The sequence below is a fragment of the Eleutherodactylus coqui genome, chromosome 6 (assembly GCF_035609145.1).
Source record: "Eleutherodactylus coqui strain aEleCoq1 chromosome 6, aEleCoq1.hap1, whole genome shotgun sequence".
NCBI lineage: Eukaryota > Metazoa > Chordata > Amphibia > Anura > Eleutherodactylidae > Eleutherodactylus > Eleutherodactylus coqui.
This window is the reverse complement of record NC_089842.1, coordinates 70378639-70396791: the sequence shown is the minus strand read 5'-3', so window position 1 is coordinate 70396791 and position 18153 is coordinate 70378639. Positions and strand designations below refer to the sequence as shown.

The following is an 18153-nucleotide window of genomic DNA, read 5'->3' as shown; positions in this document are numbered from 1 at the left end:
GGGTACAACTGAATAAATTCCAGGCCCCATTGCCCACTTATACGGAAAAAAAATTGACTTCCTAAAAATAATCCCCCCGGCCATCCCCATTTTTTTGGCATTCCCTAAATATTAGATAAAAGTAATAATATAAACTGCGTTTTATGTCCGAAGACGGGGGTAATTACAGAGGCTGGTTGGGATGGTGAGGGGAGATGAAACTTTCACTTTTTTAAGAACTTTTACGTGATCGCCATTATGCATTGGATAACGGCGATCACGTGACCAATAACCGCATACCGTGGCTCCCCGTGACATCTTCAGGCTCTTGCTTGGTAGCCAGGGGCAAGGAGATTTTAAATTTCTTGGGCAATCTTTCACTTTTGTGTATGCGTCCGCCATCATGCAAACGGGCGCATGCGCCGAAGCTGGGGTAAGGTCCACAGATCAACATCCCACCAGGTAACAAATCCGGGGACCTTGGGTACGTAATTTCATCCCCCCTTACAGATACAATCTGTAAGGGGAGATGAAACTTTAACTTTTTAAACTTTTTTTTTTTACTTTTTAACTTTATATGATCACCGTTATCCGATGGATAACGGTGATCATGTGACTGGGAACCGCATACAGCGGTCCCCAGTCATATCTCCCTGCACTCGGCTATCTGTGACAGCCGGGTGCAGGGAGATTTTGAATTTGCCGGGCTCGCCGGCCTTCTGCGCATGCACGCCACATGGCACATTCGCAGAAGCCTGTGGTGGGTCCCGAGACCGGGCGGAGGACATGGAGGAAGGGGGGTGAGTATTTTCACCTTCCCTCATGAATCCGAACCATGAGGGGAGGTGAAAGTTTTCTTTTTTTACATTTTTCTTCACTTTTTCGCAATCGCCTTTATCCATTCGATAACGGCGATCGCGTCCCTGCTGACATCTCCTGCCTCCCGGCTACCTACAGAAGCCAGGAGCCAGGAGATTTTAAATTTCCCGCAGCTCCGGGCCTTCTGCGCATGCGGCTGACGTAATGCCGCCTGGCGTGCATGCACAGAAGGCCGGCTTCGGGGCCCGGATGACCAGGACAGCGGGGAGCAGTGCGGCGGACGGGGGTGAGTAATCTCAGCTGCCCCCATGGATCCGATCCATGAGGGCAGCTGAATCTTTAACTTTTTAAAATTTTTTTCAACTTTTATGCGATCGGCGCTATCCATTGGATAGTGCCGATCGCATTGCCGGGGGGGGGGGACAGCCCGCAGCCCAGGATGACAGCTCCATGCTGTCGGCTACCTGCAGGCACCGACAGCATGGAGCTGTCACGTCCAGAGCCCACGTGGCTTTATTCTCCGCAGGACACATGTTTTTACGTCCTCAGAGAATAAAGCCCACTTGGGCAGGACGTAAAAAGGCAATGGGCTGGTCACTAAGGGGTTAAACTATTATTTTTTTTTTTTACAATTAATAAAACTTTGTTGATCTCATTTTTACTTTTTTTTTTTTTGCCCCCCTGGGGGACCACAACTAGCGATGCTTTGATTGTTCCTGCAGTATGATGTAATGCTATAGCATTACATCATACTGCAATTTGACAGGCAGTCTATCAAGCCGCCCCACGGGGACGGCTTGATAGGCAGTCTGCTAAGGAAGCCCTGGGGCCTTTCAGAAGGCCCCCGGCTGCCATGACACCCATAAGTCTCCCTGCGATCTCACGTGAGGGGGCCGTATGGGACGTTCAGAGCATTTAAACGGTTAATGGCCGTGATCGGCCGCGCGGCCGATTGCAGCTATTGCCCGTGTCAGCTGCAATAAACAGCTGACGTCCATGCTGTATGAAGAAAGGTCGCCCTGTGATCTCTCTTCACACGTACCCTGCACCTGCATGACGAAAATGTACGTCATATAGCGGGAAGGGATTCAATAAAAAAACTTTTTTGTTTGCTTTTTGTACACATTACCCCAAATAAAATTTTAAAAATTCTGTTATAAAAGGTACCAAAATATATACCTGTATGTGACAAAAAAAATGCAGCAAAAATAATTCTGGCATGCCAGGGAAAAAATGAGGGCCATAAAACCACCACATGGGTAAAAATCGCTGAAAAATGTCTGGTCTTTTAGGACCAAAACACCCTAGTCTTTAAAGGGTTAAAAGTAGAGATGAGCGAACGTGTTCGGCTCCGCCCCTTTTCGCCCGAACACCGAACTTTGCGAGCAATTCCGTGCTTGGGCGAAAAAAGTTCGGGGATCGCCGTGGCAGCGCGGGGGGGGGGGGGGTGCGGCGGGGAGTGGGGGGGAGAGGGAGAGAGAGAGGGCTCCCCCCTGTTCCCCGCTGCTGCCGCCCGCGCCGCCGCGCCTCTCCCCGCCCCCCGGCGCCCCCCGAATCTTTACGCGCGGACACTGAAGTCCTCGGTAAAGCCGGTGTCCGGGTGCGTAAGTGTTCGTTAAGAACACGTTCGCTCATCTCTAGTTAAAAGGTATATTTAAATTAATTAAATATTAAACATTAAATATTCAAGTTATTAAAGGGTTAAAAGGTATATTTCCATTGCAAATATAACTATCAATCTGTGCAGATAATAAGTGAAGGAGGATCTGCTGCTTGTTGGATGTGAATGTAAATAGTTAACAAAGTCATGACTCATTCTGACCGAAAGTGAAAGAATGGCTTGAGTTTTCTTTCAGTCCCATGAAGAAGACAAGCACGTAAGTTCAATGTTACATTAGTTGTTTTCTCTTGGGAAGGGGGCTTGTAAATATATATGAAATTCTAACTGCAATCTCACAGGTTCTGAACACAGGCATTTATATATGGAAATGTATTGTTCTTTGATGTCAGAACTGGAGCTGCATTTTTAGTTCCACCTTCAGGATAATGAATGTGAGATAGTAAATGTCACTGCTTCAGCGTTCCCACTGCCGGACTCTACAGTCAGGGAAGAGACGAGCTCTCTTGGTGCCCAAAGCAGGGCATTTAGGATATACCCCAAGGCCTGGGAATTCTAACATGATAGTCAGATAATAGGTGCATGGACAATCGCTCATCAGCTCTGAGTCACCAGGTAAGGCCAGGTTCACATCTCTGTCAAGGATTCCGTCTTCCTTCTTAGTTTGGGAAGCAGAAAAGTGGAATCCCCCGGCTAATCGAATCCATCTCATGATGGAACCGAACAACACTGAGCAGACCCTATTGACTAGGATAGACCAGAAGCAATGGGATGAAACTGAAGGAGAGGAGACACAGATTAGATATTAGAAAAAAAAATTGACAGTGACGGTGATCAATAAGGGTTGGACCCGATGACCCTAGAGGTCTCTTCTAAATCCACCATTCTATCAATCTATGACTATAACATGATCCATTTCCACTCAGCTGCTCGGCATTTTACTGGAAGAAAAAGCGCTGCCACTGAACTTCCGAACAGAGGTCACAGCGCAAGTATGAACCTGGCCTAACATGCATATTTGGCTCCGTTGAGCATACATATTATGTCTGCATGTTACATCCATAGTTGGCCTCAAACAGTATTATTAGCCACTCAGGAATGGCATTCAATTAACTGTAGCATTTTTTTAATGGGGTGCATTGTTTTTGAATTAATTAGGCTGCACCCCTCCCCTAGGCAGTTGCCTACTTTGCCTGCCTTTCGTCACAGCTCTACACACAGAAGACCATAGAAAGCAGTGATGTTACACTGGAGGTCACCAAGGCATGTACTTAAAGGGAGTCTGTCATGAAAATGCACTGCAAACATTCTGTAGAGCCCTTACTTAAGGCCCATTTAGACACAATTAGAATCGCCTAAAAATCGCTCAAAGCCATCTTTTGAGCAATTCTCATTTCGTCTAAATGCACTGAGATCATGCAGTTTTCGTGCACGAGTCGTTCCTCGCTCACTTCAAGTTTCCTTCAATTGAGTGATCAGCTGTTATCACAGTCAACTGCGCTGATAAGATTCTCTGTGCCTGTGTCCTGCTGTGAATTCAGTCATTTGAGCGACTTTTGAGCGATCATCTGTCAGTGTAAATGGGTTCTTACTTACTGTATGTGCAGAGACATAAATGTGTTGCTGTTCGCACCCTTTTCATTCCTGATAAAATGAAGTTCAATGCAATACGCAAATGAGCTGGCGAGTTCTCTGGGGATGTTCCCAATAGTGTTATGTGCTCTTCTTATAAACCCACCCAGCTCTCCCTTTTTCTGTAAGTGACAGACCCTTCATGACATCATCTATCTCCACTGCTCATTGCTGCTCATTTGTAGCCCAGTGCATGCGCAGTATGTTCTCTGCTGTGGACAACTTGGTCACAAACTAACTTTACATGTGACTTTGTTCAGGATGCCACTGTATAGAAACGCACATGGGTGATGTGTTGGGTGAATGCGGGCCATATATTTATCAGAAACTTGCCCAGTCTGAACAGACCATGTATTTGCTAGCTATTACAAACCTGTGGTATGAAAGATAACGCAAACCGTAACTCACAAGAATGACAATAATGATCTGACATATCACTAAAATATCACTAAAAATGGCCACACCAAATAATTCCAAAGTATCTGCTGACATCACCACTAGGAAGCAGTCACATCTCAACACTATGTAGGTAACTACAGGAGATGATGGCAGAGATCTCTGTATTGTCCCCCGATATAGTTATACATAGTTGTTAGGTCGCTCCTCAGCTATCTTTGTTCTAAACTAAATAACCCCAATTTTGATTACCTCTCTGGGTATTGTAGTCCGGACATTCTGATTATTACTCTAGTTGTTCGCCTTTGTACTCGCTCAAGCTTTGATATGTCTTTCTTGAGTACCGGTGCCCAGAACTGTACACTATCTTCTATATATGGTCTAACCAGTGACTTGTAAAGAGGAACAACAATGTTCTTGTCATGTTCCCATAGACCTCTTTTGATGCACCCCATTATCCTATTTACCATGACAGCAGCTGTCTGACACTGGTTGCTCTAGAAAAGTTTACAGCTATAGATGATGTTCTGCAGTAAACCTAGATTCATCCATGAGACCAGCATATATATCATGTTTCCCCAAAAATAAGGTCTTAGGTCACTAGGTCTTATTTTCGGGGGCGGTCTTATTATACATAGCAGGCTCAGTCCACATCCCTTCCGCTGCTCTCCACAACTCCGCAGTCCTCACCACTTATACAACATCACTTCCTGGTTACGGGATTCATAAATCTCACCTCCGCAAGCCATGGCTGTGATTGGTTTTCCGACCGCTGCTCAACCCGTCAATGCAACGTTGGGTGAACCAATGCGATGGCTGTGATTGGTTTATCAGCGCTGCATTGATTGGTTCTTCCACCACTGCTCAGCCAATCAACAGCCATCGCATTGCAGAGGCGGGATTTATGAATTGGCTGATACACGGCCAATCACAGCCATCACATTGGTTCATCCAGCACTGCATTTATTGGCTGAGCAGCGCTAGAAGAACGAATTAGAGCCATCGCTTCCTGGAGGTGGGAATTATGAATCCCATAACCAGGAAGTGGTGTTGTACAAGCAGCTGAGGACTACGTGAACTGCTCCGAACCGTGCTAAACCTCTAGAGAGCAGCAGGAGAGACCTGGACCGAGCCTGCTAGGTAATAATTAATTTTTTTTAATGTAGTGTAGCTAGGGCTTATTTTCAGGTAACAGGGTAGTAGTGAGCTGTAATTAATTACTCCAGAGAACATGTTTCTATTATTCCAGAGTTTAATGGTGGGGCTGAGAGCTTAACAGGCGCATACCTTATGCCGAATGTAGTGTTTAACTGTACTGTGAACATACCCTTGGGAGGAGTGAAAAATCTGTAAAAAAAAAAAAGTTACATGAGATATAAAAACTAGAAGATATTTGATATTGTATATTTAAAGGGGTTGTCCCCCTGTGAACTATAGTTGTTGCAGAGTTTAAGTTGATTGTAATAACTTTCTGTGACAAGTTATCTTATCTTAAGCCACTGAAAACGTATTTTCATCTTAACACAACAAAAACCATTGTAAAGCAGCTCAAAGGACACAGAAAGTTATCTTAATGTCTTAAGATCCAGGTTAAACTTTGCTACATCTGTTAGTAATTATCAATTAGTAATTCCAAACCAATTTTTGGCAAAAATCCCATAATGCCTGCTGCAGAGGTCAGTGTTCAGCCAATCATCAGCCAGGGTGCCTTGCTGATGTCACTGTGTCCTCCATCTTGTATATGGGCAGCAGTTTCATTGGATGCCTGTATCACATGACCTAACCATATGTAACACAGGCACAGTGTAACAAACAGCCATTTTACAGTTGAGCACAGGACAGAGGATTTGCATCACGTCTATATGCCTATATAACATGTGCTGTGTTGTTAGGGACAGATATTCTACAGAGATAGGACATATTGCTGCTGGTGTGAAAGCTTGTATACTGGGGTTATATTGGAGGGACCAGAGAAAGAAGCCAGATCATGTTTATATGCCTATATATTATGTAGTCTGTTGTTAGGGACAGATATTCTACAGAGGATATATTGATACTGATGTGAAAGCCTGTATACCAGGGGTATATTAGAGGGGCCAGAGAAAGTAGCTGCATCATGTTTATAAGCCTATATAACACGTGTTCTGTTGTTAGGGACAGATATTCTACAGAAGATATATTGCTGATTGGTGTGAAAGTTTGTAGACTAGCAGCGAACTTAAATGAGGGTCTATAGGAGGGAGCAGAGAAAGAAGCTGCATCATGTTTATATGCCTATATAAAACATGGTCTGTTATTAAAAGGGTCAGATATCCTACAGGGGATATATTGCTACTGGGTGTGAAAGCTTGTAGACCGGCAGAGAACTTAAACAGGATTCTATTGGAGGGAGCAGAGAAAGAAGCTGCACCATGTTTATCTATACATATAAAATGAAATGTTGACTCACTGACTGATTCATCAACAAGGAGCCGAAACTACTGAAGTTAGAAACATAACATTTGGACAGTAGCTTCTTGGTATAAGGGTGAATGCAGACGGGTGGAAATTCCACAGTGAGATTTCCCGCAGAATTTCCGCCCGTGCACGCTGCCATAGGATTGTATGCATGCACGTAATCTTACGTAGACAGCGCGATTTGACCGCATGAAACCTCACACGGTAAAAAAATCGCGGCATGTCCTATTTCTGTGCAAACCTCGCAGAGGCCACACAGAAACGTTACTGGTGACGCGCCGGCTCTGGTCTGCATGAATCTCGTAACAAGGAAGTGATGTTGTATGAACGGCTGAGGACTGCAAGAAGCGTGTCTGAGCTGTGGAGAGCAGCGGGAGGGACCTGGACCGAGCCTGCTAGGTAGGTATAATAAGACCTTCCCCGAAAATAAAAAATAGTGCCTCTTTTGGAGAAAAAATTAATATAAGGCAGAGTCTTATTTTCTGGAAAACACAGTATACCTGATCCTACTGTTATTGCATATCATATATTTTTATAACTGTATTTTGTTTCCCAGCTTCCAGCTCTTGAGACCATACATGACCAGACGAGAAGACTAATGAAAATTACAGATTATTTCGTATCAAAGCCCTTCACTGACAAAGGTAACAAATATGGGATACCATGGAGGCTCTAACACGTCTGAGCCTACATTAATGACAGGGCTTGTATAATTTCACTGTTCCTCAGATGTGCAGTACTATCCTCATCCTGGTGGGATGGAAGGGAAAAAATGTGTTGAAAGCTGAAATTCCGCTGTGTTCCCCAATGTGGGTTCTAAGGAAGAGCAAGAGTTGCTATTTGCTGAGAATCTATAGCAAATCCACAGCAATTCTACAAGATAAGGGCGCATTCACATGGCCGTATTGCAAAATACGCTTGCTCCTGGGCAACTTTATTGCGCAGTGAACAAGGGTACTTGTCTCTCGTGCCTGCGCACAATACTGTGTGTATTTGCGCAGGCACCGCTAGTTCACATAGGCGGGAGAATCACTCCCCCCTGATTTAATGGCTAATAAGCCAAACGAGGTGCCAGTGTGCGTGGGTTTGCACAGCATATTGGCCATACCCACACGTATATATTTGCGCACCTCCTATAGACCTCTATGGGGCATCTAAGCAGGTCCTATATTTTTGCACCCATGAGAACCGCATATGGAAAAGAAAAATGAGAATTAAACCATTGAAATCAATGGGTTCTATTCTCCACATATTACATAAAAACGCCCTAAAATACGGTCGTCTAAGGTAGCCCTAATATGCATGTTGCTCTATGCACAGCTTCTAAAGCACAATTTCTTCCCTCGTTAGATCAAGCGGTTTGCGCGATAATTGTGCAGTGTAAATACGAACAGTAATGAATCGCGGTTTGAATCTTTCATGCATCTGCCTGTAAACAGGAAATCATTCAATGTTTTTTTAACGACCGCCTATTTACTGTGCATGAAGGCGGGCGGCTGGAAAGATCTCCATCCCACTGCACCTCCATTCACTGAGCTATAATCGCTCCTGTGTGAAAGCACGGATGTAACAAAGTCAGCATTAATTGGCAAGGTGTGTTCCACAGATATTGTGGTGCGCCTACGCTATTTGTGCAGTGTGGCAGCCATTGCAAAGCAATTGATACGCAACTAGCGTAGCATTAAACAGATGCAGCGTGCCAAACGTTCATTTGGTGCTTGTTATGTCGTTACCTTAGTAGGTCAGTCTTTCACGCCAAGGTGAAACCAGTGTGTGACAGCAGTGAGAAGTAGGATGACACAGCAGTTCAGAAGGGTTAGCTGGTTTCGGAACTTCGGTCAAGTGTATGCGCTTGCTTTGTGAACCTTCCCCTTAGATGTTGGTTCGGTATAGTAATCCAGTGATAGATCCTAAAGTACCTGTGGAAGTGGGTTGGAGAGAGAATAGTGACCAGGATGCGGGTGTGTAGCAACCAGGGGCCAATCAGAGTCAGGAACTTTGACCGGAACTACAGGCATCGTGTCTGCAACATTAGGAACCGAGAGAAGCCATTGACCCAGCACCAGTTTTGCTGAAAATCATTTAATTGGAGAGTTCAAGCTATGACTCGTTACACGGCACTTTTGTTTTATCTTTTAGAAGAGAGACCCAGCTCTACCCCAGCCATCAACAACAGAGGAGAACAGGACGAAAGTATGTTTCAAAGTGGGAAGAGTGGATCAACAACAATACAAACACCCAAGAAAAAAAGGGAAAGGTTTAGTGATCCTGAGCTCCATAAACTTGTAGAAACAATCCTAGCGCATATTGGGCAACTATTTGGAACTAAAGCACTTAATGCCGCTGGCAAAGATGCCATCTGGGATAAGGTAGAAAAGGAGGTTAATAAAGTAGGTGGCAGGCGACGCACAAGAGAGGAATGCAAGAAGAGATGGGCGGACTACAAGAGGAAAGTTAAGCAAATTATCGATCAGCAGAAAACCCAGTCCTCCACGGTTGATCCGATGCCGCCTCTCGAAGACATTTTATCTGCAAAGCAGATAAAGGTGGCTAGGTTCTATAAAATGGATGCAAGTGATAGCCAAAAAATTAAGATCCCTCACAAATCTTCAGCGGATACAGGTAAATATTTAATATTATGTGTAATACTATAAATCTATCCCTAATGATTGTCATGATAAAGAACCAACTATGGTAGATCATGCATGAGATAGCATAAAATTGCAACCAGTGAAAACCAACTGGATTCTTAATGCCGGTTACAAAATAAAGGCAAAGAGTGGAAAATGTCATTGTCTTCTGATCAACAAATTATTTATATGTAACTCTCATAGAAATTAATGGAGAGAGACGCACACAACACAGCCCATAGCCACATCACCTGGCAGTGCAGGGGTCAGGGACTGAAAAGTATTCATCTAATACATCAGTCACAACTTTTATTTCCCTACATTATCTTTTTAAAGCAAACCTATCATCACAACGTATATATATTTTAAAATATTTGCTAAATATATTTTTATATATATATCAATCAAGTAAAAAAACACAAAATATTCCAGTTCTTACTCTAGCCAAAGGAGTACACAAAATAGGCTGGTATTACCTGTTTTCGCAGTTCAGTTTCAACTTAGCTGTATAGATTGAGAAAGAAAGAGCAGAGTCATTTCATTATCATAAAATCTAGGAGATAGCTTTATTGGCAGGATAGCAACACTATATAGCCCCCTACAAATAAGGTTCTGTATGCAGCTACTCTGCAACTTGTAAACTGCATTTGGTATGGGAAATATTTTTTGACCAAAATAGTTAAACAAAATAGCAGAATAGTCTTATATTAAATTATAGAATTATTGATGATTGGTTTTTATTATATAGATATTTTTTTTTTATTTGAGAGACAATGCTCTTTTAGCCAATTTACATCAAAACTGTGCATGGTGGAAATAACTGTTACTTCTCTCTGTGTTTTCAAGGAGAATGTGCTTCTTCTAATGAAAATATCTTGACCTCCTCCCATATTATTGACTCCGAAGAGGAATTTATGCCTAGTCAAAACAAATCAGTTGAAGCATCGACTTGCTTGTCAAGTACCAGCTACCAGGATGAATTAATTTCACAGTCTTATGAGGAGCCTCTGGCTGCAAGTGATCGTCACAACCCCATGGCAGTAAGCCGGTCTACACTACCGCATACCGCCACTGAGTCACAACTACAACCAGAGACTCAGATGGATCAGTTAGTAGCACAGCAGAAGAATATCATTGAGGTGCTACAAAGCATTCAGAAGAATCTTACTGAAAGTCAGAACATCCAGAACAAAGCATACAGTCTTGTGAAGCGCAGCTTTCTAGAGTTGCAGAATACACTTCTATCTCAACAGAAGGCATCAAGTGATCACAGCGCAATGGTGGAGCTCAAACTGAATAGCCTTTGTACTAAACTGGATGAGATGAACAGCGCCCTCCGAGTTAATCACCTTCAAGAAATTCTTTCCAGTGACGAGTCAGAGTTAAGTGCACCACATATAACATCTACTCCTACTACTGCAACACTTACACCCGCAAAATCACATACTCCAGGTAGGAAGAGGGCTCAGGGCCAGAACCCTTCTCCAACTGCTTTAAATAAAAAGACAAAACAGATCTAATTACCATAAAAAACATCATCCAAGTATGGCTACCTACACCCGGATGAGAGTGATATCGGGCCGAGAAACACGGTCCGATATCGCACTTGGAAACCTGCATTTTACTCGTGGATGCGAGGCAATTTTCAAGTAAAACCGCCTCGCATCCCATCTGTAAAATTCTGATTCTCTTGCACAAGTTTCATGCACAATTGAGGATCGGAAGTGTTTCCATTGATTTCAATGGGAGACCTCGCATACAAGAGCCATGCAATGCATTAAAAGTCCCATTGAAACCAATGAGCAATGCGTTCCGAGGAATGCGATAAGGCTGCATGTCCACGGGCGTGAATCCACCGGCAATAGAATGCAGCTGGATCATGCTGTGTGAAGCTTTCCATAGTGTTGCTATGGAAAGCGCAGACGCAGTATCCATGAGCGGAGAATCATAGCAATTCTCTGCTTGCGGGATCTAAATCGCGGAATGCCGCCATTCTCCACGGTGAGGCTATCTATTAGATAGGCTCACCGCAGAGACCTGACAGGTCTTACCCTCGTCCGCCGCGGTGGAATATCGCTGGTGATATTTGGCAACGGCCGTGGATAGGGGGCCTTAGATAGAGCATGCCATGATTTTTCCTGCACAGCTCGTGTATATGACTCCATTCAAAAGAGTGTGGGGTTCATATTCGAGCAAGATTTGTGCGTCTCGCAATGCACCAATCTTGCACGGCTTTCTCGGCCGTGTGAAAGTGGCCCACATGAGTAGAAAGTAAGGAGGGTTTCATCCGGGCATAACTCTAGCACCCTCTATAAGCCTAGATAACGACTGGGTTCTATGGTGATCTAAGTTTGGTCCAGTAGAACAGCAGCATGCCCTGGGTGTTACTGTAATACAGACACTAAACTGCAGCAGTAATGCGGTCATTTGTAGCCAAAACAAAACTGGATACAAAGGGCTGGAGAAGGACACATCTTCCTTATACTTTTCATCCCTTAAAGGGGATGTATCATCAGAAAGTGATATATTCTTAAAACCAAGTATTTGTGTTAAATATGCTTTTTGAAGATTCTGTTTTTTCACTTTCACTTTTTTTTACTTTTGTACGTCACTACATATATTAAAAAATAAGCCACTGAGCCTGATAGTAATCTGACACTTCCTGTTCTGCGGAGAAAACTTTTCAGCAGTCATCTCATTATCATCGCAGGCAGTATTACACTGAAAGGTAATATGTGTATATAGGTAACACAGGATCTACCATTCACAACAGTTGATGATTGCATCCCACCTTCTCCCTATAATTACCTCTGCATATGTCACAGAGCATGCCCACAACACTCTCCCATACAAGTTAATGAGTCCCCTCCTGTCCTTTGTGTCCACGACCTATGAGGCTGCTGTAAAGCTTAGCTCTAAATGCAGTTAACAGCAGCTCAGACAAGATAGCCACTCCCATATGTATGTTCAGAAAATAAAGTAAAAAAGAATCTACAATTAGAAATTTAAAAAAAAATTAAAAACGTGGTTTTAATTAGTGAAAAAAATATAGGCAATACATTCCCTTTAAGGATCCACTTGTGCATGAAGCTGGCTGAAAGCTTGTTTCTGGGCTGGCTGACATTGAACCTCCCAAATCTTGCTATGTCCTATGAGGGAATCTAATTTCAGATACAGTAGGGTTATGTTCACATTACACTTTTAGTTTTCTGGTTGGATCACATACAACGAATACAGCTAAAAGTATTGTCCAATACTCTCTCTAAAGCAACAGGGTTATCTTAACCCCTTAAAGTCTAGTCTCTTTTTTGCCTTAAGGTCCAAGTGACTTTCATTATCATATTGCAAGAGACATAACTCGTTGACATAGCTGTATGAGGGCTTGTTTTTAGTGGGATGAGTTGTATATTTATTGGCATCACTCATGGGTACATATAGTGTGTTGTATAACTTTTATTACATTTTGGGGGGGAAAAGATGGAAAAAACGTGCAGAAATTCGGCATAGTTTTTCGGTTTTGTTTTTACAGCATTCAACATTCGGTAAAAATAACATAATTTTCCTATGTGGATCAGCAGGATTACTGTGATACCAAGTTTATATAGGCTTTTTTTTTTGTTTTTTTGTACTTTTGCACAATAAAAACACATTTTTAAAGAAAAACAATTGAATCTGCAACACCGCATACTAAGACCCATTGCATTTTTATTTTTACTGTAATAAAGCTTTAGGGCGCCCACCCACTGGCGATTTTTTTTCCTTTGCGTTTTGCGTTTTTTCTCAAGAGCAATTAGTTTTGAATGTGTTCCTGTCCACTGGCGTTTTTTTTTTCGGTCCGTTGCAATTTTTAACATAGGAACTGTCAGTTGCATATGTGTCCTTATTTTTCTCTTAATGCACCCATGAATGTCAATGGAAATGAACGGAAAAGGCGCGAAAAAGCCGCAAAAACGCGCGGAAAACGCCGCGTTTTTCACGCACAAAAATCGCAAACGCCAGTGGGTGGGCGCCCTTATGAGGTTTTTTTGTGGTAAGAGTTGTAGTTTTTATTGGTACGACCTTGAGGGCTTATTTCCATGAGCGTATATCGGCTGCCATTTTCTCGGCTGGCCGATATACGCTTCCATCTAAGAAGTTCCCTCCTTTCACCCCACTCACCGGCTTTCTGCCTCTCTCCTCCCCTCCGAGCGGTTTGCAATAAGAATGGGTGACGGGGCGGAGCTAAGCTCCCACCCCTTCGCCATAGCCAGCAATTGGAGTGGGCAGGACAGCTTAGCTCCGCCCCTATCCCACCCCCTCCCATTGCAAACACCGAAGTGGAGGAGAGAGGCAGAGAGCTGGTGAGGGGTAGGGAACTGCTTAGTTGGAAGTTTTAAACAAATTTTTTACTACTTTCCCATTAAAAATAGTTTTTTAAAGAAAAACAGTTTTATCAGCATCAGCCGATTCTAAAACCCATAGCATTTGTAATTTCCTGGCAACAAAGCTATGAAAGGTCATGAAGAAGGGTCCATGTGATTTTTGGATTGCTTTTCATTACGTTTTTGGGAGACATAAAAAACAAAAATAGCAATTCTGGCATTACTCTTAAAAATTATTTTTAGGGCGTTCATCATGCGAGATAAGTAACAAAATATTTGCATTGTCTGTGTCGTCACAAACCCGGTAACATCTGTTGTGTGCTGCTTTTTAAAATGTTTTTGGTATTTTATCCATTTAAAACAGGTTTTATGTGGGGAAAGATACATTTTTTTTTTTTAAACTGGATTTTGATTTCTTTATTACGTTTTTTTAGAGACTACTTTTTGGTGAAGGAGACTTGAAGATAAGATTGTTTAATCGCTAGAATAGCAAACTGCATTCTACTTAGCTTAGGCTGAGTTACATGCAGACGTTGAGGCCTTTGTCAGGCTTTCAGATGCCATGAGAACAAATTAGTACATTGTGTTCGCATCGCTGGGTGCCTATGGGTGACATGCTTCAGTTGCCATTGATTGCAGCATGTTAAGGGTTAAACTTCCAGGATATGAGGTGTCTCTGCTACTGGCTGTTAGAGCAGGAGCCTGGCTGTCAGTATTCAGCCAAGCCACCGCCTTACAAAGATGTATGTGCCTGTTTAAAACCCATTAGTGAAAAGGCGGATTGCGTTCTCTGAAGGGTTATTCCTGAAATTGACTTTTATCAGATTGAATGGTGCCGCTCGCTCCATTCATCTTTAATGGGACCACCGGAGATATCCGAGCGCTTGTACTTGGCTATTTCCATCAGCCCCAGTGAAATGAATGGAGTGGCATCACGCATGCGCCGCCGCTATTCGTTTCAATCTCCTCCTCACTGTGAGCCCGCAGTGAGGAGGCGAGGGGGACATGGGACACCTGTTCTTGGATTTAGTGGGGATGAAAGAAGTGAGCCCCCGACCGATCAGACTTTTATCAGCTATCCAGTGGATGGGTGATAAAAGCTGATGTTGGGAATACTTCTTTAGGGCAAAAACACGTGTGCATGGGCTAATACGCTCGCCGCTACAGAGTGTATCAGCGCATGAACTGGGGTTTTGTTTTTGGACTATTCAATCCCTGTGCGAATTTGAAAAAAAAAGCAGGAAGATAGGGCAAGTTCTATCTTTTCTTGCGTCTAGTATTAACACGTGAGAATCCCGATAATGAAAACGAAATCATAGAAATCAATGGTTTCATTTCATCCCCTGATGCAGCCGTGATTTTCACTGCCATATAAGGCCGCCTGCAGACGGGCGGGTCGGATCCGGCGGCGAGGATTCTCGCCGCAGGACCCGACCCGAGCGCCTGCAGAGAGCAGCGCATACTCACCCACACCTCCGGCTGTTTGATGTGCTGGTGCATGCGCAGACCAAAGCCGGCGGCCGGGCAGTGACGTTTCTGCGCGGGGCTCTGCGGGCCCCGCGGAGAAATGGAACATGCTGTGGTTTGTTTGCCGCGCGAGATTTTGCGCCGAAAAACCGCGGCCGTCTGTCTAGGATTGCGTTTGCAATCCTATGGCAGCTTCCAAGGGCGGAAATTTCACGGGAAATCCCACCGTGGAATTTCCGCCCGTCTGCAGGCGGCCTAACAGGACTAAAACACCCCCTTATGTTCAAGACCTTAATTTATATCCTAACCATATAATACACAATACTAGAATTCTGGTTGGACCTCTGAAATTTGTATTTAACATATTGGGTTATCTTCCCATCTATGTTGGAGGCTGCAGGCTCAGCGCTTCCAGTCTTTCCTCGGACAGAGCCGAGTAACAGACGGCACTAATGTGAAGCTAGCATTAACCCTTTTCAATCCACTGTCTGACGTCTTAAGACATTATGATTTAAGGCTGTACAGCTCCGATGGTAGAAGACGTCCGTCGCGTTTCTTTTACTGTATATTGCCAGGCTTTCTGCTGTCAGAGCCCATCCAATGTGCCATCGCATGCAGTACTGGCTTTAGCCAGCAGATAGCGCCATTGTATAATGGCAGAAAAAGAGTAAGCCCCCCTAGGAAAACCAGGATACAAATTGGATTGGAAAGGGTTAAATAAGACCTATGAGAAGTGTAGAAGCACACGGGCGATACAAAGCCTTATCACCTCAACCTTACTACGGGGGCAATGTGGGACAGATGGGGAAGGCTAATTTCACATGGGCGAGCACGATATTGGACCGTGAAACTCGGGCCGCCATCGCGCTCGGGAACGTGCGATGCACTTGAAGAGGCGGGGGCTTTTTGTGTCAAAAGCGCTTTCAGACACTCAGATGATTGGGAAGCGCTTCCCATTATAAACCTCGCATCGCACTCTTGTGCACCTTGCACGCCAAGCGGGTTTGCAGTCCCATTGAAAATAATGGGTGAGGCGTTCCAAGGGAACGCCCAAAGATAGGACACAATGTAATTTTTTTTCTTGCACTGTAATACAGGGAAAGAAAAAAAAATCACTCATGTGTATGACAACATTCAAAAGAATGGGATTCATATTTGTGCGAGTTTTCTGCAGAAATCTTACACGTTTTTCACGGCCATGTGAAGGCAGCCTACAGCAACTTAGTCTGTGATGGGCCATACAATACCTCTTTGTGCATCATGTATTCACACGTCACTGATTTGTTGCAGATCTGCAGCACATTTCACCTCCTCAATTTGAATTCAAATGAAAGGGTGAAATCAGCTGCAGATCCGTGACAAAATCGGTAGCAAATCAGCGACTGGTGAATACACGCTATTTCTTCTCATGGACTCAGCAATCTGACAATGAACAAAAACTAAGGTACGCTCTATGGCCAGAGCCTGTACTAGAGACCCATGGGCACTGCGAGTGTCACCATATGGCCCCTCTCTAATACAGCACCTGATGGAGGTGGCACAATTCTTATCCAAATAATCAGCAAACGGCTGCCGCCTGTTACGAGTTCTTGTAACGAGATGTCATAACTGGAAACGGGAAAAAAAGTGCAGCAGGGGGTGCTGGGTAAAATAGCATTTGTGGGGATGGGATGAGGTATGACTTTTTAACCTTTTTATATAGCACTGAGCAGATTTCCATGTCATTTTTGCTTGTACTGCCCCTCAGTAAGGAAGGCTCTCAGTAGAGCCTATTATTAAGACAGGGGGCTTATTGGATATATGGTGATGGGAATGGCTTTGCTTTATGATTTCAGTTTTGATATGCTTTACTAGGACTAAACCGTCATTTGTCTGTAACAATATTTGCACGTATGCTACAAAACGGACGCTAATTAGACTCCTTGTTATTCAGGCCGTTGCAGGCATTTACTTACAAGCCACCATGAATATGTGCATTTATTCTACTAGTATTATATGTAGTCGGGCACTTTAAACAGATGTATGCAAACAAAGGAATGACTATTTAAGCAACTACCATGTGGAGCTATAGACAGCACTGCGCAGCACAAGGTCTAATCTACTTGACCAGGTTGCGGTTTTATAATCGTGATCTACTGGCTTTCTATGAGGATATTCTCATATCATCTCCGTCAGATATTATATGACGGCTGTGCTCTCCCCATAAGGCCAAGTTCACATGGCGGTATTACGAGTTGTACCCGGATAGCCTTGGGCTGTGTGATCCACATGGACTCTGTACTCTATAGGATAGGCAGGCAGTGATTTTTTTGTTCTACATGGACTACTGGAAGAAAAGAAAAAGAATCGCTCCTGTGTATAGCACAATAGGCTATAATGGCACCGTGTGCTGTCCGTGGAATACATGGGTAGCACACAGGTAGAAAGAAGTCAGGGCAGCCGCCTTGCAAGTCAATGTATGTAGACATGAAAGCAAGAGCGGGAATGTGAACCGTGACCTACTGTTAACATGAGCTGGATCAATAACTGCACTCATAATGGCACTTTCACACAGGACTACTTCAATAGTGACACTAAGACAACCAGTATTGTACTTTGTGGTGGTTTTCCATTGTGGTAGCTGAACGATATTGTATTATAATGTATTACCTTACTGAAATCCTGCATAAACGGTCAGTTTCCTTACTCTACTCTATGCATTTGATTGTAGAAAAATGCGACCAATGCACATGAACTGTCCTGAAAATACACTTTGCTGTACCTTGTAGACCAATTAAAATCATGCTAAAACCAA

At 43.6% G+C, this 18153-nt stretch overlaps 1 protein-coding gene across 1 annotated transcript in view; it reads left to right on the top strand.

The window, feature by feature from the left end:
* The window catches only part of LOC136632226 (t-SNARE domain-containing protein 1-like), a 249357-nt gene extending 231204 nt beyond the window's left edge, over positions 1 to 18153 (top strand). Inside the window, exons 2-4 of the mRNA XM_066606961.1 lie at positions 7458 to 7545; positions 9041 to 9523; positions 10378 to 18153. Of these exons, the coding sequence (XP_066463058.1) occupies positions 7500 to 7545; positions 9041 to 9523; positions 10378 to 11051 (1203 nt within the window). The 5' untranslated portion in view covers positions 7458 to 7499 and the 3' untranslated portion in view covers positions 11052 to 18153. The remainder of the gene's footprint in view (positions 1 to 7457; positions 7546 to 9040; positions 9524 to 10377) is intronic.